General features: G+C 41.6%; 1 protein-coding gene across 1 annotated transcript in view; it reads left to right on the forward strand.

The window, feature by feature from the left end:
* Positions 1–16,970: 16,970 nt before the first annotated feature.
* The window catches only part of NRP1 (neuropilin 1), a 147,699-nt gene continuing 138,067 nt past the window's right edge, over positions 16,971–26,602 (forward strand). The window contains 3 exon segments of the mRNA XM_069958963.1: positions 16,971–17,201; positions 18,153–18,513; positions 23,870–24,050. Of these exon segments, the coding sequence (XP_069815064.1) occupies positions 18,450–18,513; positions 23,870–24,050 (245 nt within the window). The 5' untranslated portion in view covers positions 16,971–17,201; positions 18,153–18,449.

The following is a 26,602-nucleotide window of genomic DNA, read 5'->3' on the forward strand; positions in this document are numbered from 1 at the left end:
TGTTTCAAGCAAAAGATCCAAAGAGGAGGCAAACCCTTATTTCTGACATAAAACATAAAGCAAATACTCAATACAATGGATACTAAACCCTTTGCCTCAAAGTAAAGTAATTTACTTGATTACTGGCCAAGTAAAAAGGTCAATGTGCCCCAAATGCCTTTATATATTATTATTATTATATACTGATTTGTAATGTCTCCTTCCAGAACTTCCTAACCCCCCCCCCCCCCCAGGCCAAACACAATACAGATTTTATAGGCTAAAGTGCCTGAGTAATGCTTCTTAAATGCAGCCTATATACAGTATACGGCTGAGTTACGACGGCCCTGTCAATGATAACTGAGAATATTATATGTGTCTGAGTGTATACGTTTTACTACCGCTTCGATATATGTTCCTGCGACGTACAAGTAAATTGCAGCGTCTGGCTCCAGAATTATTGGGTCCATTTTCCTCAACAATCCATTACAAGTCTATTTTAATCGGAGGATGATTATTCAGCCTGAGACTTTCGCTGGTTGACATGGTAAACAATGGGACGGTGCATCTGCCTTAATAGCCTGCGGTAGTGGTGGTAAACGTTCTACGTTGCACAGTAATTCAATGTTACACAACAATAAATGACCGGGATATTCCCTCGTGTGCTTTTCTGCAAATATTTTATAGATCAAATGTAAAATCCATTATCGAAAAGGCCAAAAAGCGCTAATCCTGAAGAACAAGTGGCGTGACATAAGGAGCCACTAATAACATTACCAGATTTCTATGTGTAAGATCCCATAAGTTGACAGATGTCTCACATTTAGGGGTAATTCCTGCAAAACCACGGCGTTGACCACGATGGCCGTTGAGATTCTGTAATGTGATAGTGATCGGGATCAGAACTGACACTATGACCCCAGTGACTGCAGCCAGGAATCCTAATGACTTGGCTGCCATGCTGGTAATAAGCATATGTACCGAAACCAACCCGTGCCAAGGTATACAGTGGAAAATAGATCAATGGACGAATAGCAGAACAACTGTATAATAAAATCAGAGAACACTTCTCAATATACTGCTCAAACAGAAGTCTTACCTTAACTCTTCAAGGGTATTTCTACGCTTTACTACTATGTCATGTTTAGGTAAAAAATAAATAAATATATATATATATATATATATATATATATCCTTCTTAGACACAGAGTTTATATTGATAGACAGTTTTATTATTGAGTTCAATGGATAAACTGTATGCAGTTAGCTCTTGAGCTCCCTCTATCTGCAGATACAGGTATTAGATATTATCTTTTTGTTGTACTATCTCATTTGACAATGCCAGCTCCATACATGCTGTAATGGCTGGAGAAGCAAATCCACTTGACCACAGCTAGCGATGGCTGTCACATCAGGGTGCAGAGTATTGGAGGCTGTTGGTCGTCACCAGAGCCTGCCGCAAGACGTGAGGGACTTGCTGCGTTAAGTCGCTATACCTGGCTTGACTTGCTAGCATTGGTGGCCGTGGTGCAACATTGAATAGAGACCTGTAACAGCTCTGGAACAGGCAAAAAGATCTTGGGCAGGCAATGTAGTCAGGGCCTGGAGCTAATGGTCAGAAACACGGGCAGGCACAACAGGCAAAAAACACCTTCACAATAAGCACAGGGCACTAAAGTTCTGGCAAGGGACGCAGGAAGAAGCAGGGCTGTTTATTAAAATCATAGACACCAAGTACCAATTAAGGGCACACTGGCCCTTTAAATTTCCCTGTGCTGGCACATGCACCCTAGGAGGTAGAGAAGTGTGTGCTGGGGAGGAGACCAGGAAACAGGAGCGAGGAGAGGTAATGGGCAGGTACAGGGGGGCAGAGCTGCAGTCAGATCCACGCCCCGGTACATGAGACTTGGCATTCGCTGCAGCAGAAGACACATTGAGACGAGTGCAGCTGCAACCCAATGTGCAGGTCGCAGCTACCACCGTAACACATGCTTGGTGTCAGTTGTGTATTATAACTGAAACCCACCAGCAGCATATCTAGAAACCTTTCTAGTTCATCTCATCTCGTGTGATAATGTGATACATCATAAAGGCAGCCCTGTTCTAAGCAGTAAACTGCTGCTGATTATGGTGATGATCATAGCAAGCTTGCAGACTAAAAATAAGGACAAAATTGAATTCTATTCAGGAGGCAGTACTGTGTGCAGAGTAAGAACACAAGTGTTTACATAAAAGGCCACTGGCCAGAAGAGGGTAACTGGATCCCATCTGAGGCTCATTGCATGTGCACAGTCTCTCTTTCTCCCCTGCATAACTAAGCTAAGCCCCACATCCTAAGTCCCATCCTAGTCTCTGTATGGTGTCCCCCAACAACAAGTAGTGGCCAGCAGGGAAGTTAGACACCTACTGGCCAAACCTTTAGGGCTTTTATCGTGGCTTTTTTTTTTTTTTGTAAAAGATTTACAAGGCTAGGTTCACACACAGTTTTTCCGTTAGGTATTTTGGTCAGTATTTTGCAACAAAAACCAGGAGTGGATTGAAAACACATAACAGCTATGTTCACATACTTGAAATTGAGTGGATGGTCGTCATTTAATGGTAAATAACGGGCATTATTACAAAATATTGGTGTTGTTTTATAATACTGGTAATTATTTCCCATTAGATGGCGATCAAGTCAGTGACAGTCTGCTGCTCATCACTCCATGTAATAGCTGATCACCACTGACTTCAATGGGCCACCCAAACAATACGGGCAGCCCCTCCCACTGCCCCCCATGGCCCCTCCTGCTGCTCCCCGTTCTCTGTCTGTGCATGTAATAGCACAGGTGGCGAGCAGAGAATGAGGGGAAAGAAGCTATGACCAGACATGGCTTCAAAAAAGCCTATCACATGAAGGGAAGCTGTTTGCAATGAGACCCGTTTAAAGCAACTCTGTACCCACAATCTGACACCCCCCCCCCCCAAACCACTTGTACCGTCGGATAGCTGCTTTTAATCCAAGATCTATCCTGGGGTCCGTTTGGCAGGTGATGCAGTTATTGTTCTAAAAAACAACTTTTATACTTGCAGCCCTGTGTCAAATTGGTGTGGCCTAGAGTGTCTGTGCTCTAACTTTGCACCGCCTCTCCGTCACTCTTCATCATTAGGAATGCCCAAGGCAGAATTTTTCCTATTCATCACCTGTGTGAACACTGCACATAAGCTGGATAGTTGAAGCACCTGTGCAGTGTGCAGACAGCTGATAAATAGAAAAAAATCCTGCCTTGGGCATTCCTAATGATGAGAAGGGCTGTAGGGGTGTCAGAATTCTAGGGCACACTCTAGGCCACGCCAATTTGACACAGGGCTGCAAGTTGTTTTCTAGGACAATAACTGCATCACCTGCCGAATGGACCCCAGGACAGATCTTGGAGTAAAAGCAGCTATCTGACGGTACAAGCGGTTTGGAGGGGTCAGATTGCAGGTACAGAGTCGCTTTAAATTCAACCAAATTTGTCTGTTTCGAGTATGAAGAATGAAAATCCCTGATGTAATTACTGACCGACTTTGACTCTTTTAGGGGGTTGGATACTTTTGCAAGGTACCTTCTTTTTACAATGCAATTGTTGGAAACAATAAAAGTGACCTCATAATCCCCCAATAATAGGATTTTGGTTAATTATGACACTGTATCTATAATATACTAAGCAGGTGCTGTGTACTGTACAGAATAGAAAGAATTATTTCTGTCTCTGACCATCTCCTTTCCTTCCATGTAAGTAGCCCGGCCATAATTGGCCATTTCCTGGCTTTCCTTCCGGTCATTGTCACTTGGAGTATAGTTTGCATAACCCGCCTAACACCATCATTCCTTGTGTGTGTGACAATAGTACAAGAACCTATGTTTATAAAACCCATTGATTTATCTCACGTACTCCGTGAGATAAATCCATACAGATTTGTAATTTACTTCTATTTAAAGATCTCATATATTCCAGTACTTATCAGCTGCTGTATGTCCTGCAGGAAGTGGTGTATTCTTCCCAGTCTGACACAATGCTCTCTGCTGCCACCTCTATCCATGTCAGGAACTGTCCACAGCAGTAGCAAATCCCCATAGAAAACCTCTCCTACTCTCCAGTCTTCAGGACATACAGCAGAAGATAAGTACTAGAAGATTTTTTAATAGTCTCTGGAACTTTCTGCCACCAGTTGAATTGAAAGAAAAGAAAAATGGTGAACAACCCCTTTGGGTCTAGAAAATTGCATTTCCAGGCTATGTTCACACATTGTAAGAGACCGGCCGTTCCGTGGCCCGTACTCCAATACCGTCCGGATGATCTTTAGCGCCGCTGAGTTCTGATGCCGAAGTATCCATGCGCGCCCGCATCAGAACTCCCCACAGCACACTATGGAGCGTGCGGCCAGAGCCGCACGCTCCATAGTGTGCACTGACAGGGTTTTCTGCAGCCGCTATTCATTGAACAACGGCCGCAGACAACTGACATGTCAGTTTTTCGTGGCGCCACTAGGAATCCCGGCCAGAGTAAATACCATGTGTATACACTCCGGCCAGGATTCCCTCAGCCTGCAGCACAACGTAACAACAGCCGTGATTAACACGGAACTTACGTTGTGTGAACATAGCCTAACATTATATGGAATTCCAGTACTTATCAGCTGCTGTATGTCCTTCAGGGAGTGGTGTATTCTTTCCAGTCTTGCACAGTGCTCTTTGCTGCCACCTCTGTCCATGTCAGGGACTGTCAGGAGCAGCAGCAAATCTCTCCTACTCTGGACAGTTCCTGACATAGACAGAGGTGGCAGCAGAGAGCACTGAGTCAGACTGGAAAAAATACACCACTTCCTGCAGGACATACAGCAGCTGATAAGTACTGGAAGATTTGAGATGTTTTAAATAGAAGTAAATTACAAATCTGGAGTACCAATTTAAAGCAGAATTTTGCACAGTAGTTTCCAAAGTTTTTCTATCTCCTAGCCATAGAGGGCATGCTTTGTGTGTGATATGGTTGTCACTCAATAACCCGGCTGCCCCCCCACCCCCTGCCATCTGGATTACCCTGCTGAAAAGAGACGAGATGCCAGCGACATTAGAGATACCCTGTGCACAATAACTCTACAATCCCCCAAGGTTGAAGTTGATTTGACATTTACCTCCTCATTTAAGGTTCTAGTAAGTATATTGTTTTTTTATTGCTAACATACAGTGATCAATGTATATATAGGGCCGGCCGTAGTAATGTTTATAGCTGTGAGAGCGCTGGGGCCTTGTTATTGCTTATTTTCTTAATTCCCAATCTGATTAATGAACAGGAAAAATACAAGAAGAAAGGAAAAAACTGGTGGCTGCTTGTTTAGCATAGCTTATATACATTGTATGTTTTTATCAAATAGATAGATAGATAGATAGATAGATAGATAGATAGATAATTGATAGAAGATAGATAGATAGATAGATAGATAGATAGATAGATAGATAGATAGATAGATAGATAGGAGATAGATAGATAGATAGATAGATAGATAGATAATAGATAGATAATAGATCGATAGATAGATAGATAGATAGATAGATAGATAGATAGATAGAAGATAGATAGATAGATAGATAGATAGATAGATAGGAGATAATAGATAGATAGATAGATAGATAGATAGATAGATAGATAGATAGGAGATAGATAGATAGATAGATAGATAGATAGATAGATAGGAGATAGATAGATAGATAGATAGATAGATAGATAGATAGATAATAGATAGATAATAGATCGATAGATAGATAGATAGATAGATAGATAGATAGATGATAGATAGATAGATAGATAGATAGATAGATAGATAGGAGATAGATAGATAGATAGATAGATAGATAGATAGATAGATAGATAGATAATTGATAGGAGATAGATAGAGATAGATAGATAGATAGATAGATAGATAGATAGATAGATAGATAGATAGATAGATAGATAGGAGATAGATAGATAGATAGGAGAAAGATAGGAGATAGATAGATAGGAGATAGATAGATAGGAGATAGATAGATAGATAGAAGATAATAGATAGATAGATAGATAGATAGATAGATAGATAGATAGATATAGATAGATAGAAGATAATAGATAGATAGATAATTGATAGGAGATAGATAGATAGATAGATAGATAGATAGATAGATAGATAGATAGAAGATAATAGATAGATAGATAGATAGATAGATAGATAGATAGATAGGAGATAGATAATACATAGATGATAGATAGATAGATAGATAGATAGATAGATAGATAGATAGATAGATAGATAGAAAAAACAAAGTTCACGCAGCACTCTAAAATTCAGGTTCTGCTGGGTGCCTGCTGTCACACCTTGGTCGACAGGTGTTTTATTCAGACAAACAAAGAAAATCGACTTGCAGCACATCCAGACTTGAAAGTGAAAATAGTGAAAATTTATTCCATAAACGATACACAAGGAAAAACAGCGATGTTTCGCTCCTCCGATAGGAGCTTTCTCAAGCCAGTGAATACACACATGTAACACAAGTGTTTTATACATTCATTAATGAGCCAATAAGTGACGTGTACAGAATGGCAGTGATCAATAACTATTGGTTATTCATGTACGGGAAAATTAATTCCAAAAGTGATTAAGACAAATAAATAAATGAATAATGTGAAAGAAATGAATCAAAATCATACATAAGGTTTAAAGTCCAATAAGGGGCAAAAGTGGATTCCTCACGGACAGCAACATTGACGGCATCTCCTACCATGTGTAAGCGTGAACCGCACGCTCCGATGGAACGCACGGACATATTGGGAAGTCAAAGGCGTCTCAGTATCTAGGCAACCAAAGATGACGTCAGGTGAAGACACCGTGTAGGAACATCGGTTCCTGTGTTCAGCCCAGCAGATGAGACCAACCGATTATCACAGAAGTCCGCTGCCCTCCGTCCGCGGGGGGCGATCTCAATCAGGTAGCAAACCTCTCTCACAGGGATGCAAATCCTGAGGATCCAAGGTTATCTGTGGGGGCTCATCTGGATTCGGCCTTGTAGATGGTAAACGGTGAATCACCTCGGTTGCTATGGATACTTTTTTGCCCCTTATTGGACTTTAAACCTTATGTATGATTTTGATTCATTTCTTTCACATTATTCATTTATTTATTTGTCTTAATCACTTTTGGAATTAATTGTCCCGTACATGAATAACCAATAGTATTGCTTTGTTCACTTGATCACTCCCATTCTGTACACGTCACTTATTGGCTCATTAATGAATGTATAAAACACTTGTGTTACATGTGTGTATTCACTGGCTTGAGAAAGCTCCTATCGGAGGAGCGAAACGTCGCTGTTTTTCCTTGTGTATCGTTTATGGAATAAATTTTCACTATTTTCACTTTCAAGTCTGGATGTGCTGCAAGTCGATTTTCTTTGTTTGTCTAGATAGATAGATAGATAGATAGATAGATAGATAGGTAGATAGATAGATAGATAGTCCACAGAAATCCGCAGCACTCCAACATGTGGTAAGAAAATTTATTCCATCAACACAGGTACAAAAATGGCGACGTTTCGACCCTCTCACAGGGTTATTCTCAGGCCTGAGAATGACCCTGTGAGAGGGTCGAAACGTCGCCATTTTTGTACCTGTGTTGATGGAATAAATTTTCTTACCACATGTTGGAGTGCTGCGGATTTCTGTGGACTGTGTTTGGGATCCCTTGCCAAGGGACTTTCTTCGCTGGCACCCACGCCTTTGCCCCCGGATGTGCGACTTTTCTCTGGACTAGATAGATAGATAATTCAGTAAATGTGTGTTCCCTACGGGTTCACACTATGCGGCGCTGCACTGCAGGTACCTGGCCACTATGCTGCTGTATAGATCTAGAGGGTTCCGAGTCCTCTATAGTGGTGTGAAACAATTAAAGCAAATATTGGTGGTCTATAGCGCTGTAGCTGGTACAGGGATATTCTATTACAAAGCAAAAAATATATGTATCATATAAAAGAAGAAATTGTGATGTAAAGACTAACAAAAACAGGTGGATATTTGGTGTATAGCTGTGTTGTTATCTCGATAACGGTATACTGGTACTCCACGTAGTAATGCCCAAGTGTTCTAGTGGATTTAGTATTGTAGCGGTGTCCTACCTGTGTTTCACAATGGATTCTTCCTATGATGATCTTGCTGTAAAGTCCATCTTGTGAAGTGTAAAGAGGAAAGTCCTTGCTGTCGGGGTTGGGAGCGAGCCCCGGCCGGCGGCTCTGCTGCTACCTAACGCCCGGCACGGTGGAGTGAGTTCAAAGGAGTCCACGTTTAGGTGACGTCACTATAGTGGATACGGAGGCCGATGTATGGCAAAAAGACATCTAACGCGTTTCAGCGAACTTGCGGTCGCCCTCGTCAGAGATGATGCAGGCTCCTATACTTCCTCCTTATATAGACTACTCCACCTATCATTCCTCTTCCTACTGCGATCATGTTGAGGTAAGTAGTATTCATCGGTTATGTTACGCTACGGTATTTATGTATTACCTGTGTCTATTGCTGTCTGGGTAACAAACATAGTTGCTAGTGTGTATAATGCGATTGTTATATACTTATATGTCTTACTCTTTTGTGAGAAGCTTGAGATATGATTTAGTGTTTGCGAGTCCAGTCAATTTAAAAACGCAAACAGTTCCAGATCCGCATTAAGACCATAAGGGATAAGACTGTTGAGCCTAAAAATCCATTCCGTTTCTACCCTTGACATCTGCTGAATAAAATTCCCACCTCTCCAATTCGGAACCACTATCTCTATGCCTGCAAATTGTGCATTTTTAAATGATCCTAAGTGTTGCTCTGTGAAGTGTTTAGACAGGGGGTGGCCCATAAATTTCCTTTCAATGTTGTATATATGTTCTGTTATACGTGTACTTAGTTGTCTCTTAGTTCTCCCTATATAAATTTTACCGCATGGGCACTTGATGTAATATATGACCCCCTTACATTTGCATGTGATATGTTTCCTAATTTGAACTGATCTCTTATCTTCCTGGATGGAGAGAACCATGATCTGCTTGCACCTGTTTTTGTTAGTCTTTACATCACAATTTCTTCTATTATATGATACATATATTTTTTGCTTTGTAATAGAATATCCCTGTACCAGCTACAGCGCTATAGATCACCAATATTTGCCAGATAGATAGATAGATAGATAGGAGAGAGATAGATAGATAGATAGATAGATAGATAGATAGATAGATAGATAGGAGATAGATAGATAGATAGATAGATAGATAGGAGATAGATAGATAGATAGATAGATAGATAGATAGGAGATAGATATATAGATAGATAGATAGATAGATAGATAGATAGATAGATAGATAGGAGAGAGATAGATAGATAGGAGATAGATAGGTAGATAGATAGATAGATAGATAGATAGATAGATAGGAGATAGATATATAGATAAATAGATAGATAGATAGATAGATAGATAGATGATATATACAGATAGATAGATAGATAGATAGATAGATAGATAGATAGATAGATAGATAGATAGGAGATAGATATATAGATAGGTAGATAGATAGATAGATAGATAGATAGATAGATAGATAGATAGATAGATGATATATACAGATAGATAGATAGGTAGGTAGATAGATAGGAGATAGATATATAGATAGATAGATAGATAGATAGATAGATAGATAGATAGATAGATAGATAGGAGATAGATAGATAGGAGATAGATAGATAGGAGATAGATAGATAATAGATAGATAGATAATAGATAGATAGATAGATAGGAGATAGATAGATAGATAGGAGATAGATAGATAGATAGGAGATAGATAGATAGATAGATAGATAGATAGATAGATAGATAGATAGATAGATAGATAGGAGATAGATAGATAGGAGATAGATAGATAGGAGATAGATAGATAGATAGATAGATAGATAGATAGATAGATAGATAGGAGATAGATAGATAGATAGATAGATAGGTAGGTAGGTAGATAGATAGATAGATAGATAGATAGATAGATAGATAGATAGATAGATATGGGATAGGGACAGCATGACAGATACCAATAGATACAAACCCCAGATCCTGTCAGACATTACTGCAATCCTTAAGTTGTTTATTTCTCCCTTTCTCTTGTATATACAATGGTTAGTGGAGTGAGGGGCTGAAGATTCTGTCTCAAACGTGGGAGAACTTGACTCAGATCCCAATTACTAGAAGTATGTGGCCTTTGACATAGTGTATGGGATACTATTTAACCCCCTGTTCACCAAATGGTGAGTGTTGATGCCTGACTAAGGCACAACTAGACAGCAGCAAATGCCTATAGCACCAGAGTACATAGAAACCCCACTGTCTCTCCATTGCCATGGCTTTAGTAAATATTATCCTGCCTTCCATGGAGCCTGCCCGGATGGATGTGTGACTGGGAGGTCATATAAAGCATGCCCCATGGACAGTCATGTGTGAGATACGCAGAAGTATACACAGGACTCCAGGAACAATGCCGCATTTCTCTGGCCACCAAATAAAAACCTTTACGATTTGGAGGGATTGTTAAAATGAGATCACTTCTTCTGCGGGTTGCGCAACCCCAGTCGTGAAAATCACGTCCGTCTGGAAATGTGGCTGATGTCATGTGTGTATAATCGCTTAACAATTAGAAGGGAGACTCACAAACAGGCAACAATGTTTTGACAGCGAGTTCTTTTTTTTTTGTGGGGTCCTTTCCTGTATTTTTCAGACTGAAAATAGAGTTTATATTGTGTAATGACGGATAATTTAATAAAAATGATCACTGCGATCACTACTATATAAGGAAATTGCCCGAGAAGTGCCCATCTCTCTTGACATCTCTATTTAAAGGGGTTATCCAGCAAAAATCTTTTTCTTTCAAATCCACTGGTTTCAGAACGTTTTATAGATTTGTAATTTGCTTCTATTTAAAAAAAATCGCAAGTCTTCCTATACTTATCAGCTGCTGTATGTCCTGCAGGAAATATTGTTTTCTTTCCAGTCTGACACAGTCCTCTCTGCTGCCACCTCTGTCCATGTCAGGAACTGTCCAGGAAATAGTGTATTCTTTCCAGTCTGGAGAGTAGGAGAGATTTTCTTTGGGGTTTGCTACTGCTCTGGTCAGTTCCTGACATGGACAGAGACGGCAGCAGAGAGCACTGTGTCAGACTGGAAAGAAAACAATATTTCCTGCAGGATATACAGCAGCTGATAAGTAAGGGAAAACTTGAGATTTTTAAATAAAAATAAATTACAGATCTATATAACTTTCTGATACCAGTTAATTTGAAAGAAAAAGATTTTCGCTGGAAAATCCCTTTAACTAAATATAAAATCTTCTCTTAGAACCTTGCAATGTGCTGTTCCTTCTAGAAATGTACAGATACTATGACAACTGGGTGTTACCATTTCTCTGATAAATAGGGGTGTCCCTATGTTCTATTCAATCATTGCCAATCATATCAGACTATATATATAATTGCACCCTTGTGATCAGGGATTAAATGGTAACGCCCAGTTGTCAATTTATTATATATTTACAGGAGGAATAATAGAAGAACATCACAATACAGAGTCCTAAGAAGCTTTATTTCCAGTGCAAATATTAACTTCCACAGACATGTCAGGGCGGATAACAGATGCTTATTTAATAGGTTGTCCTTACAAGCAGTAGTCTCCTTAATAATAGCCTGCAGGGACGTGGGGTATGTGAAATTCTAATGTTTTTTCCCAGTAGGAGCATCGCCAGCAGTCTTTATTGTATGGACGTGGGGTGACACACTGGTGTCACCATCATCCAATATGCCCCACATTTGCAGAACTAGATCCTTAAAGGGTTAGTTCACAAAAAAAAAAAATCTTTCAAATCAACTGGTGTTTTAAAGTTATACAAATTTCTAAATCACTTCTATTAAAAAATCTCAAGTCTTTCAGTACTTACCAGCTGCTGTATGTCCTGCAGGAAGTGATGCATTCTTTCCAGTCCGGAGTGCAGGAGAGTTGTTTGTTTTTTTTAATTGGGATTTGCTCCAGCTCTGGACAGTTCCTGACGTGGACAGAGGTGGCAGCAGAGAGCACTGTGTAAGACTGAAATGAATACATCATTTCCTGCAGGACATACAGCAGCTGATAAGTACTGGAAGACTTGAGATTTTTTTTTTCTTTTTTTTAAATAGACCTAAATTACAGATCTCTGGCACTTACTGACACCAGTTGATTTAAAAAAAATGTTGTGAACTATGCCTATATACAAAGATTAATTCAGTACTAGGGGTGAGCGAATCAAATTTCAGTCAAATTTCCAAAGAACGTTCAGATTTGTACAAATCCAAAACATTTTGCATTTTTGAGGGACAATTGGGACTATTTTGAATTTTAAACAAATTTAAAGGCTGATTCTACCAGATGAACTTTGCACATCTCTATGGAGGACTATGGCTGAATGGATTTGTTTGAAGTGGTTAAAGGGGTACTCCGGGCAGGGGTTATTTTTAGAGTATGGCCGGGGAAGGGGTGGAAATAGAGGGTGCCAGTCACTTACCTCCCCGGTTCCAGATACAGGTCCCGGATCGTGCGGCCCGTCCTCACCCGCTGAATAGCTGAGCTGCCTTGAGACGTCACGTCTTAAGCTGCAACTCAGACCAGGAAGCGGCGGACGTATGGGAGAACGGGGCGGTGCAATCCGGGACCTGGCGCTGGAACCCTATTTCCACCCCTTCCCCGGCCATACCTTAAATATAACCCCTGCCGGGAGTACCCCTTTAAAAACATGGCCGCTTTCTTCAAGAAACAGCTCCACTCTTGCACTCAGTTTGGGTGTGGGGTTTTGCAGCTCATTTCCACTGAAGTGAATGGAGTTAAATTGTAATACCACATGCAACCTGAGGACAGGGGTGGCGCTGTTTTTGCAAGAAAGTAGCTGTGTTTTTCCTAATGTTGGATAATGCCTTTGAAGATATATGTACATAAAGCACCTCTCTTGCTGAACACATCATATCTGTCTCTTTGTTTGGGGACTTTGTATAGTGACACACAAAGATCCTATTGATCTGTTTTATAGAGTCATAAACACTCTGGCACCATGTGCTCCCCGAAACACAACCCATCTGGAAGTGAATATCTCAATAATACAGCATAAAATGGAACAAATTCACATGAAAGTCTGGTATGAAGCACTTACAGGCTATAGGCTCCATGTTACAGATCTGTGCGCTATGGCTCATGGTCAGCTGTGCAGAATGATTCGTGCCGGCGGCTACTTATTGTATGTAGTAGTGGAGCCATGGATCTTATTATAGTGGCTGAGAAGAGCTCTTACAATACTTTGGGGAATTACTATTTAAGCCAGGGATGGGGAACCTTCGGCCCTCCAGCTGTTGCAAAACTACAATTCCCATCATGCCTGGACAGCCAAAGCGAAGCTTTGGCTGTCCAGGCATGATGGGAATTGTAGTTTTGCAACAGCTGGAGGGCCGAAGGTTCCCCATCCCTGATTTAAGCAATGATCTTAATACTGTAGTAGTCAAACTATAACTCTCCAGCTGTTTTCTAGGCATGCTGGGAGTTGTAGTTTCACAACAGCTAGAGAGTTGAAGCTCAGGCTGCATTTACACGTTTAGTGTTTTTCCTGGTCCGTGATTGTGGTCTGCTGCTGCTGGCTACCTCCGTGATCCGTGCAAAACTATCTTCCGTTTTGCATGTGTCCGCATTTTTCACGGATCTGTTTAAAGCATTTTAAAGGGATTGTCCAGCGAAAATCTATTTCTTTTAAATCAACTGATGTCAGAAAGTTATATAGATTTGTAATTTACTTCTATTAAAGGGAACCATTCACCCCGTGGCCCCCGGCAGAAACTGACATACAGTGACATAAAGGTCAATATACTTACCACATCGCTCCCGGTCCTGTCCCGCATCCCGTTGTTGACACGGAGAAATTGCCGATTCTTCTTCTCCCGCCCATTATGGTAATGAGCTGAGATGAGTCCAACGTCCATAGGAAACGACGGACGAGTCCAACTTATTCATGAGGTCCTCTTCTCGTCGCCGCCCATCCACGCCTCCTGGAACTTGATTGACGTCTTCAGTCTTCAGTCTTCTGCCGAATTCCCGCGCAGGCGCCGCTGTGATGGTCTCGTCACCTCTTCTGCGCCTGCGCGGTAAACAGGATACGGTCTTCGAGCAAATCGGCGCACGCGCAGTAAACAGTGAAGCTGCGGAGCGGCTTCAATTGTGAACTGTGCATGCGCCGAAAACGACTGTCACGGCGCCTGCGCGGGATCCGGCGAGAAGAAAGAAGACGAGGAGGAAGAGGACCTGGCGTCAATCAAGTGTCGGAGGCGGGGAGAAGGCTGGACTTCGGACCCGGCGGCGCTCATTACCATAATGGGCGCGAGAAGAAGAATCGTCGATTTCTCCGTGTCAACAACGGGCTTCGGGACGGGACCGGGAGCGATGTGGTAAGTATATTGAACTTTATGTCACTGTATGTCATTTTCTGCCGGGGGCCACGGGGTGAATGGTTCCCTTTAAGTCTTCCCATACTTATTAGCTGCTGTATGTCATGCAGGAAATGTTGTTTTATTTTCAGCCTGACACACTGCTCTCTGCTGACATCTCTGGCCAAGACAGGAACTTTGTCTCGGTTTTCTATGAATCCCCATAGAAAACCTCTCCTGCTCTGGACAGTTCCTGTCTCGGCCAGAGATGTCAGCAGAGAGCACTGTGTCAGACTGAAAATAAAACATTTCCTGCAGGACATGCAGCAGCTGATAAGTATAGGAAGACTTGAGATTTTTTAACAAAAGTAAATTAAAAATCTATATAACTTTCTAACACCAGTTGATTTGACAAAAAAGCTTTTCGCTGGATAACCCCTTTAAATGACATTCATTTCATCACATCCGTGTACATCCATGAAAACACGGATCTCATGGATTTCTATGGGGAATCTGTTCCGTGCTTCCATCCGAGTAAGGCTGCATTCACACATTCCGTGAAGTCGTCCGTGCGCACGGATCCATGTACACAGACAAATTTATAGCCTATTGCTTTGTATGGGGCTATTCACATGTTCAGTGTTTTCACGGATCTCCATTCTGGTCCGTTTAAAAATAGGACATGTCATAACTCGGAACGGAAGCGCCAAACTGATTCCCCATAGAAATCAATGAGATCTGTGTTTTTCACGAATGTACGCAGATGTGACATCCGTGAAAAACAGGGATGTGATGTAACCAGTGTAAGGCCTTATTCAGTGATTTTCAAGGTCCGTGGATGAAGTCCGCTATCGATCTCCATGATCCGTTAAAAAACATCCGTGATTACATCCGTTTTGCATCCGTGTCCGTGTTTTTCAAGGATCTAATTACATTTTGTTAAATGACACTGATTACATTACATCCATGTTTTTTCACAGATTGCACGGATGTCAGATCCGCGCAATCCGTGAAAAACACAGATCTCATAGACTTCTATGGGGGAATCCCTGCTGTCATCTCGTCCGAGTTATGACCTGTCCTGGAACGGATTGCGGATCCGTGAAAAAAAAAACGGTACATGTGAATAGCTCAATAGAAAGCAATGGGCTATATATAATATTGTCTGTGATCACAGGTCCGTGATCAAGGACAACTTCACGGAACATGTGAATAAAGCCTAATTTAAGATGCTTTAAACAGATCTGTGAAAAACACGGACACGGATGGAAAACGGGCGGTTTTGCATGGATCACGGAGGTAGGTAGCGGACCACAATAACGAACCAGGAAAAACACTGAAAGTGTGAATGCCGCCTTATGACATGTCCTATTTCTTAATGGCATGGATCCGTGCAATCACGGAGCGTCTGAATAGCCCAATACAAAGCAATAGGCTGTAAAATTGTCCGTTGTGCACGAATCCAATGGCACGGACAACTTCACAGAACATGTAAATGCAGCCTCACTGTTCAGACGTATTCTGGTAACACCGTAACAATAGTAACACTGAAACAATGTAACAGTCACCAGAATGGGAAACAATGTAACAGTCACCAGAATGGGAAACAATGTAACAGTCACCAGAACAGTCATTGTTTAGACTACGTGGGTCTGTTTTGTAAATATTATTGTAAATAATAATAATAATAATAATAATAATAATAATAAATAAATAGAACAAGATACCAATACCACTCATCCACCTGTTTAGCATCGCTGACACAGACCATTTGAGGACAGCGCACTCTTTACCGCTATTTCCCGTAATGTATATGCAGATTAATGTTCCCTACACAGGATTCACTTCTCCTATATTTCCAGTTGTGGGGATGAGATGAATGGGGTTTATTTGGAGCACAAGTCTGCCCCCTGTTGGTGACTGGTTGCATCATCCATATCCCCCAGCAGTAGATGTATGTTGTCACTTCTCAGTGCTCTCTGCTCCTGTGTCCTGCTGCTCTCTCCCCAGATCCCCCCTGGGGTGCAGACTCTTTTAGTTCTTTCCAAATCCTTTTTGTTTTCTTAAGTCAATCAGTTTGGCTACTAAGTAAACAGTTTGCCCTCCAGGCGGTGACATGCCAGCAGCCACTGTTCTCTTGTGGGTTGTGCTCTCTGGAGAGGAAAGTGTTAAAATCTCACAGTGACAAAAGTTCCATGTTCTTTTAACTCTTTCCTTTCCAGATGGCACACTGATTCCAATCAACAAACAGCAGCTTTACCTATAGTTACACCTCACCTCATCTTACATTGGAGTTACTGTGTAACAAGCCTCTACCTCCAAACACTGAAAGAGCTGTGAAGAAGTGACTGATCTGCACAGTCATCATAAAAGAAGGTCCTTCCCTCCTCCCCTGTGATCATCCTCCTCCTCCAGCCTCCTCCTCCTCCTTGCTGGGTTGCACACCATACCCTCCTAGCTGATAGCACTAGCTTGTTCTTCAGAGAGGCTCTGACTGGGAGTCTGTCAGCTCTCTCTCTCTCTGCCTGCTCCTATTCCTCCCATGCCTTCTGTGCTGAGAAACTGTGATCTTACAAATCCTTCCAAGGAGCTGCATGTACAACCACCACAAAAACACACAGCAGCCTGCTCTATACCTCAACAAGGACACTCACCCTTAGATTTGTACTAACCCTGCCATGGCATATTCTTCACCATAAAGGGGGAACAGTGCATCAGCTGAAGGTAAACTGCATTTATGTCTATGTTCATGTATTAAAGTAGATGCATGGCAGTTTGCTATCCACACTCCATCGTGTAATACACATGTACAGAATGCATGACCTGGAGCAAGGCTATTTTTTATTATTATTTTTTTGTTGCTATGGCATAAGCTTACCATGCGTAAAGGGCATCAGCTATACCCAAACTTAGCACTTGTCATCTGCTACTGGTGACACTCAGCAGCTTCTTGAGTCTGTATAATCCTTGCTGACAGATCTGTGCTCAGGGTTGAGTGGCATGGACCAAGAGCTCCAGATGTGCCCACCACCAGTCTCTTCTCCTGTCTATCTTCTTCATTAGATTTAATGCTGGGCTTTTGCACTTGGACTAGGTGCACCTTGGGGTTAGAAGAAGCACTGGCTTGTATAATGGAGAAGCTGGGAAGCTGCCTTTAATTACAGAGCTTGTTACCTGATGCAGATGGGCAGGTCATGCCTTGTCAGTTTCACTTGGGTTTACCTGGCACAGGGGCTGCTCTCTATAACCTCTGGGGTTTCTCTAAACAGTTGGGTGGATAAGTTCCTTTTTATTTTTTGAGGCTTTCTACAAGCTGTGGTCAGTCATCCTTGGAGATACTGAAAGGCTTGGAGAGGGAGGGTGAATAGACCTGTTCCAGGTGCAAGGAGCTAGGAATTGCATGGTTGGGGCAGGGACATACTCCTTGGCACTGTGTGTATGACTTGATGCTGGCTCAGCTGCCAGTCCCAACCCAGTAAGACCCTCTATATAACAAAAGGACCTGAGACTGGAGCCTGCCCAGATGCTGCTTGCACACAGTGGCTGAAAGAGCTCCCAGGGCTATCCATGTAAAGGAGACAAGTCATTAGCCTGGCTACTCCTGTCAGGGCTCTGGTGGTGGCTCTGCAGCTGCTCATTAATCATATTTTTGTCCTTCCTTCCTCATTTCTCCAGGAAAGCAAGGAGTCGTTTGGTTTCCTTATCAGTTCCCAAAGTGGCTTTAAGGAGGAGCTTGTATTTTTCTTCTTGCTGTTTGGAGATGGTAACAGAACACAGAAGACATCATCACCAAGTGTGGGAAGTGGTGGAGGAAACCCTGAAGTGAATGACAGGATACAGGACACTGCAAACACTAAGGCACAATTGTCCCTGCTTCTTTTTTTTTGTGTGTGTTTTTCCTGGAACTGGACTAAGGAATATAGGATTTGCAAGGAGAATTTTCAGTTGTATTGTTACCAATCCAGCCTGAGGATGCCTAGCAGGTTGGTTTTCTGCTGGGTGATGCTCATCCATTTCGCTGGTGCTACCAAGGAAGGTGAGTCTTCCAGATGTTCCCATCCATTCAGTGATATGGCACAATCTGTTCACAGTGGAGCTCTCCCACGCTCATCTATCACTATTACCCTGATATCATGGGGCACTTTATAATATATAAACATCACCCTTCCGGATGAAGTGCCGAGCCTGGGATTTCAGACTAAACAGAAAATGTTGGGATTCTGCTAGAGGTGTATTTGTCATTTGTGTTCTGATTTGCATTTAAAACATTGTATCGGCTATATAACTACACTAGATGAGTGTATCGGAAAGTTTAGGTAAAATTTTTTAGAGCTTGTTAGTCTCTAGTTCTGAGCTTTTTTTCGTAGAATAATAATATACTAAGCACTGAGTATCTTAATAGGAGTACAATGTGTAGAGTGTCAGACTATTGTGCTTTCACTTAGGAGTTTATGATAAAGTTTAAGTAAAAATTGCATGAAGAGCATGTTAGTATCTAGTTTTGAGCTTTTTTGTAGAGTAATTATATACTAGGCACTGAGTATCTTAATGTGTAGAGCGTCAGACTATTGTGCTTTCACTTAGGAGTTTATGATAAAGTTTAAGTAAAAATTGCATGAAGAGCATGTTAGTGTCTAGTTCTGAGCTTTTTTTGTAGAATAATAATATATTAAGCACTGAGCACAGTGTAGAATATCCGTCTATTATGCTTTCACTTATGAGTTTATGATAAAGTTTAAGTAAAAATTGCATGAAGAGCTTGTTGGTGTCTCGAATTTTGCTTTTCTGCATTTTTTTTATAATAAGCTCAAAAGGAGTGAAATGTGTAGATTGGCAAACTAATATGCTTTCATTTCATGTGGGCAATATAGTCAATTGATCTGTTGTAAAGTTTAGGTAACAAATGCAGCAAAGGCTTGTTAGTGTCTAAAATTGAGCTTTTTCTGTGAAATGATAATATACTAGGCTCTGAGTACTTTATTAGGAGTGCAATGTGTATAGTGACAGACTTATGGCTTAACTCTGTATGGTTGATATATAAAATGAGTTTATGGTAAAGTTTCAGGGCAGTCTGTATGAAGAGTTTGTTATGTTGGTGCCTAGAATTGAGCTTTTTTTATCAATATCAATGTACTAAGCTGTGAGTATATGAAGTAAGGTATATGTGTAGATTGTCTGACTATTTTTGGTCTCTCTATATGGGTCACATATGGGATGAGTTCAATGTAAAGTTTAGGGGAAATCCACATCAAGAGCTTGGTATGTTAGTGCCTACAACTGAGCTTTTTCTATACAATATAAATATACTAAGCTAAGCTAAGCTAAGAATATTGTGGTTTCACCCCCTATATAAGATAGGTTCATTGTGAAGTTTAGGTAAATCTGCATCACAAAGAGCTTGTTATGTTAGTGTCCGGCACTGAGCCTTTTTTTATAGAATATTAATATACAAAGCTCTGAGCCTTTCCATAGGAGGGAAATGTATAGTGAACATGACAGCTCAACTTGTAAAACAGCAAGAGCAATATGGAAACGGTGAATTATTCCGGTATAAACGGTGACTACCAATGCTAGTAAGTTACTCATCATTAGATTCCGCATTTGCCGGCATCGTCCATGGTTATTCCTTGTTGGTATCATGATGGATAAGGAGCGATTTAATAAATTGAGAATAATGGACTGGGCACATTCTTGCCAGGAAATAGCTGATACAGAGCTGCACTTTGCTAAACCGTATTAGTTGCAGACACTATTATGTGAGCGGAGCAGTTAGGGACTGTTTAATGACCTTAGTGGAGTCAGTCCTGCCATTAACCCACAGTGCAAAGTAACCGAGCCGGTGGATGAGGCTCCCTGCATCCAGATAGCACAGTCTCTAACATTTCCTTATTATATATATATTTAGGCCTAATGGTCAAAGGCCATTACCAGCGACTCCTATTAATGACCAGTGATGGTGAAATAGAGCACAGCCAGATACGTAGACGATTATCTGATTACTACGTCCCTTTTACAGAAGTCACAGATTAAGGATCATTGATGGTCCAGGATCCTGTGTTAATAATGACTGAAGTGACTCTGTCAAGTGACTGGGAACAAGGCTGCTTTATGTCACTTGTCTAGCAGATGCCAGATCCCTCTGCCATACTGTTTGCTAGGATAAGGAGGAGGCTTTAATGAGAGCCTATCACTTCCAGAGTCCTATCCTCAGTCAGTAGGAGACTCTCTCAGCAGATGTATCTCTCTCTCTCTCTCCTCGCACCTTCTGGAAATTGAAAGACATCTTTCAAAGCCTGGAAACAATGTCAGCTCTCCAGCCTCTACACATCCTATGCGTTTATTAGAAGTTTACCCCCCTCAGACAGAGAACACTTTGCTTAACAAACACTCTAATGAAACTCATATTTCTCACTTTAATTCTTGACAAGCGGCATCCACAATGCTGGTAGCTCTATGCATTTTTCATGGGCATATTCCGTTCATTTCCAATTGACCTGGTTTTTTTCCTGTAATAAAAATCTGTACATTTAGAAATTCATGCTGAGAGCCAGGGATGCTATTTCCCTTTCCACGGGGGAATCTATTAGGGGATAGGATAAAGAAGGAAAAAAACACACTGTCCACATCATTAAGAAGAGAAGCAATGTGTGGAGTGTGAGCGGCTCATTGGTGCCCGGCTGTTTACCTTCAGCCCATGCATCTGGATGGCTGGACTATAAATCGCACTAGGCACAAGCTGACAGATCCCTGTTGTCTAGAGGATGGAGAGGCTGGAAGCCATATGGCGGCACAGACTGCCACAGACGGACGGATTGTCGGACGATAATCAGGATTAATATTCCTGCCAACATATTCTGCAGCCCATCAGTCCTTACTAGGGACGATCTCATTTTTTTTAGTAAATTAAAACAGCGCCACACTCAGGTTGTGTGTGGTATGACAATTCTGCATTCCATCCAATTACAATTCTGCATCCCATCAGTCCTTATTTGGTCTATTTTTTTTTCTTTTTAGCTTAGAACAGCGCCACACTCAGGTGGTGTGAGGTATTACAACTCGGCTCCATTCAATTTAATGGAACTGAGCTGCAATACCATACGCAACCTGAGCACAAGAGCGGCACTGTTTGTTTTTCTAATTCCGGATAACCCCTCTAAAACTTCCGGACTCATGCAGAATATGTTAGTGGTAAAACACATTAAGGGTACGTTCACACTTACCGGATCCGCAGCAGATCTGCAGCAGATTTCATTTAAATAACTGAACACAGCATCAAATCTGCACCATCAAATCTGCTGTGGATCTGCTGCGGATCCTGTAGGTGTGAACGCACCCTAAAGATTTTTTTTTTTTTTTAAAGCCCACCCAAAATTACCTTGAACGCTACCTAATATATTAAAATGTAAGGTTGGTCATCCCAAAGATATAGTTGAGGTTTCATTGTATAGAGCAGGGGTAGGGAACCTTGGCTCCCCAGCTGTGGCAAAACTACAACTCCCATCAAGCTAAAGCTTTGGCTGTCCAGGCATGATGTGAGTTGTAGTTTTGCCACAGCTGGAGAGCCAAGGTTCCCTACCCCTGGGATAGAGTTTCAGTAGATGATGAAAAGTGCCCATAGGAGTTGGCATTGTTACTTTGGGGCACCCTGGTTATGGAAAACTATAGGGCAACTCCCAATCAAATTAACTTAAAGATTTTCCATCAAAATTCCTCTTGGCATGCTGAGACTTGTAGTTTTGCAACAGCTGGAAAGCTATAGACTGGGGAACACTGTAGATACCTATATACCAGGGGTAGGGAACCTTGACTCTCCAGCTGTTGCAAAACTACAACCCCCATCATGCCTGGACAGCCAAAGCTTTAGCTTTGGCTGTCCAGGCATGATGGGAGTTGTAGTTTTGCAAAGCTGGAAAGCCAAGGTTCCTTACCCCTGCTATATACTGTATATGTCTTAACCCATGGTAGATGCAATTGAGTTTCTTCCAGAAGAGTGTAAGCCTTTGTTCAACATACGCCATAGCTGTAGTTTGTCACAGCATGCTGGGAGTTGTAGTATCGTAGTCTATAGGTTCTAAGATGGTGCCCTCCATAACAATCATTCCATCTATGGCCAACATAATGGACCGGAGAGATAAGAGAGTCCATGCATTCCACCTCATTCCCCTCTAGAATGTTTGAATTTAGATTTAAAGGGGTTATCCAGCAAAATATCTTTTTCCTTCAAATCAATTTGTTTCAGAAAGTTATATATGGCTATGTTCACACTACGTAAAAAAAACATGGCCGTATTTTATAACAACGGGCGTAGTTGCGCAAACATCACAAATAACGGCCATTGTTTGCGCAACTACGCCCGTTGTTATGAAATACGGCCGTGTTTTTTTTACGTAGTGTGAACCCGGCCGACATCTGTAATTTACTTCTATTTAAAAATCTCAAGTCTTCCAGTACTTATCAGCTGCTGTATGTCCTCTTTCCAGTCTTACACAGTGCTCTGTGTTCAAGACAGAAACTGTCCAGAGCAGTAGAGGTTTTCTATGGGGATTTGCTACTGCTCTTGGACAGAGGTGGCAGCAGAGAGTACTGTGTCAGACTGAAAAGACTACACCACTTACTGCAGAGCATACAGCAGCTGATATGTACTTGAAGATTGGAGATTTTTAAATAGAAGTAAATTACAAATTTATATAACTTTCTGAAACCAGTTGATTTGAAACACAAAGGTATTCGCCGGACAACCCCTTTAAATGTTTGAAATATTTGAAGCTGACAGTTTGCCGTCTGGAGAAATCTGCTGCTTTGATCTCCAGTACTTAACTCTGTGGGGTAAGATAAAGAAGTGTCTAGTGTCTGGTCTGGTCTTGAATCAAACTACTGAAGGTCTTCTCACATAGCTTCACATTGGTGGGGGTAATGATGAGACAAAGGATGAGGCTGCTCCCAGCTTAAACAGATAGGGATGGTAAATGACCCAGCAAAAGGGTTTATCAGTGCAGGGGGGGCAGCCGGCATCTTTTTAGTGCCTAGCCACTTAAAGCATGTTCTCTAATGAGATTACAGCAGCTCTACAATAATCCAGACTGTGGAGGGGCCCCGGAGACTCGTTCACTGCAGAGGGCAGAGCGAGATCTTATTTTAGGGAATGAATCCTTATTATATCCTAGTGCCTGTTAATTTCCATCACAGGTTCCAATTAAACTAGAGTCGCTCTCCCGTCCGCCCCGAGAAGGCCCGCTGCTATTTCGTTGACATTTTTACAGCATTAACATTTAAATAATTTTTCCCCAGACAAAAAAAAAAATTGGAAATTGGAGCTAAAAAAAATAGAACCAATTAGGGATCCAATTACACAGATCTATCAAGTGACAGTTCTGATGTTTCTCTTCTTGCAGAGAAATGCGGTGGGACTATATCCGTCGAGGAACCTGGTTACGTCGTCTCCCCCGGATATCCGAATTCTTATACCCCGTCCCAGAAATGTGAATGGATATTAAAGATAAAAAACCCCAAAAAGGACCAGAGGATTCTTATCAACTTCAACCCTCACTTTGACTTGGAAGACAGAGAATGCAAGTAAGTGGAATGGAGTCTGTGTAGTCTTGGGCGCCATCTGCTGGTGGATGGAAAGAACTGGCGGCTTTGAGAACTTCTTGATTGATCGGTTGGAGACAACTGAAAGCCATGTCAGATGATTTGTTCTGGGTTTATAGGTTAGGTTATCGTTTTTTTATCGTATTATTATTATCTGCTACATATTGCTTGCTTTTCCTCTAAATCATATGGCCATTTAAACTGACAAAAGTTTCTTTGGTCTTCAATGATATAAGTATGGGAAAAAAAAGTTTCTTTGGTGTTACGTAGAGGCAGACTTACTACTACTATCTAATACTTAGACTGTGTAAACTTACACTAGAAGGTCTAAGAATACACCAAGTTGTGAAATCAAATCTTATCTGGTTTACTTTATGCCTGTGGTTGTCAAGACATGCTGAGAGTTGTAGTTTTGCAACAGGCCAAGAGCCGCATGTTATGGAGATATACTGTATATTAAAGAGGTTTCCAGGATTAAAATAAAATAGCTACTTTCTTATGGAAACAGCGCCATTCTTGGCCTCAGTTTGTATGTGGTATTGCAGTTGGAGTTGTAATACCACGCTTAACCTAAGGACAGGGGGTGGTGGTGTTGTGAGATGAAAAGCTGTTTTTCTAATCCAGGATAATCACTTTAAATGGGCACTGTCAATGTAAGAAACTTTTGACATCAAAAATTTTGTTCAGGCCACCAATCTCTATATACACCAATTCTCTCCCTAGCTCTATGCAAATGGCTGACATATACCCTTAATGTAAGTCTGTAGGACTTGTAGTAAGGGTGGTATTACACGGGCCTATGGGGGCCCGATAATACCTGTAAACGAGCACCGATCTAGCAGATCGGCGCTCGTTTACTGGGCCTATTACACGGCCCGATAATCGTTTAACAAGGGCTGCAGGGACATTGTTACCAATGTCCTTGCAGCCCTTGCTTAAACTATATACTTTACCTATCCACGCTCCAGGGCTGCTCCTGTGGTCCGCTTCTCCCCAGGTCCCACACGCTCTAGCTTCAGAGCGGCCTGTCAGCTGACCGGCCACTCAGCCAATTACAGGATGGGACGGCCATGGCCTTTGATTGGCTGAGAGGCCTGTCAGCTGACAGGCCACTCTGAAGCTAGAGCGGGGAGAAGCGGACCACAGGAGCAGCCCTAGAGCGTGGATAGGTAATGTATATCATCAGTCGCCGGCTGCGCACCGCTATTACACGTAGCGGTGCGCAGTCGGCGCCCAACAAATATAGGTTCTAACCTATATCATCGATCAGCAGATGATCGCTGTCATCGGAAGATGACCGTTGTATTTATTACACGGAGCGATAATTGGGCGAATCGGGCTGATTCGGCTGATTATCGTTCGGTGTAATAGTACCCTAAGTCTGTAATAAGTCTTGTAGTAGAGAAAGAAGTGTGCTTCTTCCTGCTTGTTCTAGTGCTTAACAGGGACTTGAATATCCAGATCCGGCTAATCAAAAGTTTTGACATGTCAAAAGTTTTTTATTTTTTTTTTGTTAAGTGTCAGGTAGACCTAAAGCTTGGGCAGATGCGCTCCAGTTCCATTCAGGGGAGTGCAGGTTGTTCAGTGCCTACTCTGTTCCTAGACTATATATATATATATATATATATATATATATATATATATATCCTATAACATATCGGATTTGCTGACACTAGGCAATGGAATAACTAACACTATGTTACAATCCGCCTGCCTGTTGCAAGGTTGAAGCATTTTACTATTTCTTGATGGGGGCAACTTGAAGTTTTTGGGATGCAGTGCAAAATCGGCGAAAGGGTCTCCTATTTATCATGTGCCATTTATACTGTGTTTTCTTATGGGCATCCTATGTATTAGGACCTGGGTGCAAATCCTATGTTGTCTAGTCTAGCGTTGACCATGGATGACGTTTTATTACAGGGGTACTCCAACGAAATTTTTTTTTATTCTTTCAAATCAACTTGTGTCAGAAAGTGCCAGAAATTTGTAAATTATTTCTATTAAAAAATCTTATCAGCTGCTGTATGTCCTGCAGGAAGTGGTGTATTCTTTTCAGTATGACACAGTGCCACACTGCCACCTCTGTCCATGTCAGGAACTGTCCAGAGCAGTATCAACTCCCCGTAGAAAACCCCTTCCTGCTCTGGACAAAGGTGGCACTGTGTCAGACTGGAAAGAATACATCACTTCCTCTAGGACATACAGCAGCTGAAGACTGGAAATTTTTAATAGAAGTACATTTTAAATCTATATAACTTTCTGACTATTTGATTTGAAGAAAAAAGAAAAAAGGGTATACCCCTTTAAATCTACCTGAAATGCATTGGATCTATATATCAAGGCTGCCAGACATACATGCTGATCAGGCCAGGTCAGTCCACACAGCCGCCCTAACTAGCCGTGCAATCAGAAAGTCTAATGCATTGCACAGAACATATAGATCTCGGGTTGTGCTGATGTTTCCATACAGCAGACGCTTCATTTCTAGATTGGTATTCAACGTGAAGCGGGATCATTAAATGCATTGTGTATAT

This window comes from Dendropsophus ebraccatus, chromosome 2 (genome assembly GCF_027789765.1).
Source record: "Dendropsophus ebraccatus isolate aDenEbr1 chromosome 2, aDenEbr1.pat, whole genome shotgun sequence".
Classification (NCBI taxonomy): domain Eukaryota; kingdom Metazoa; phylum Chordata; class Amphibia; order Anura; family Hylidae; genus Dendropsophus; species Dendropsophus ebraccatus.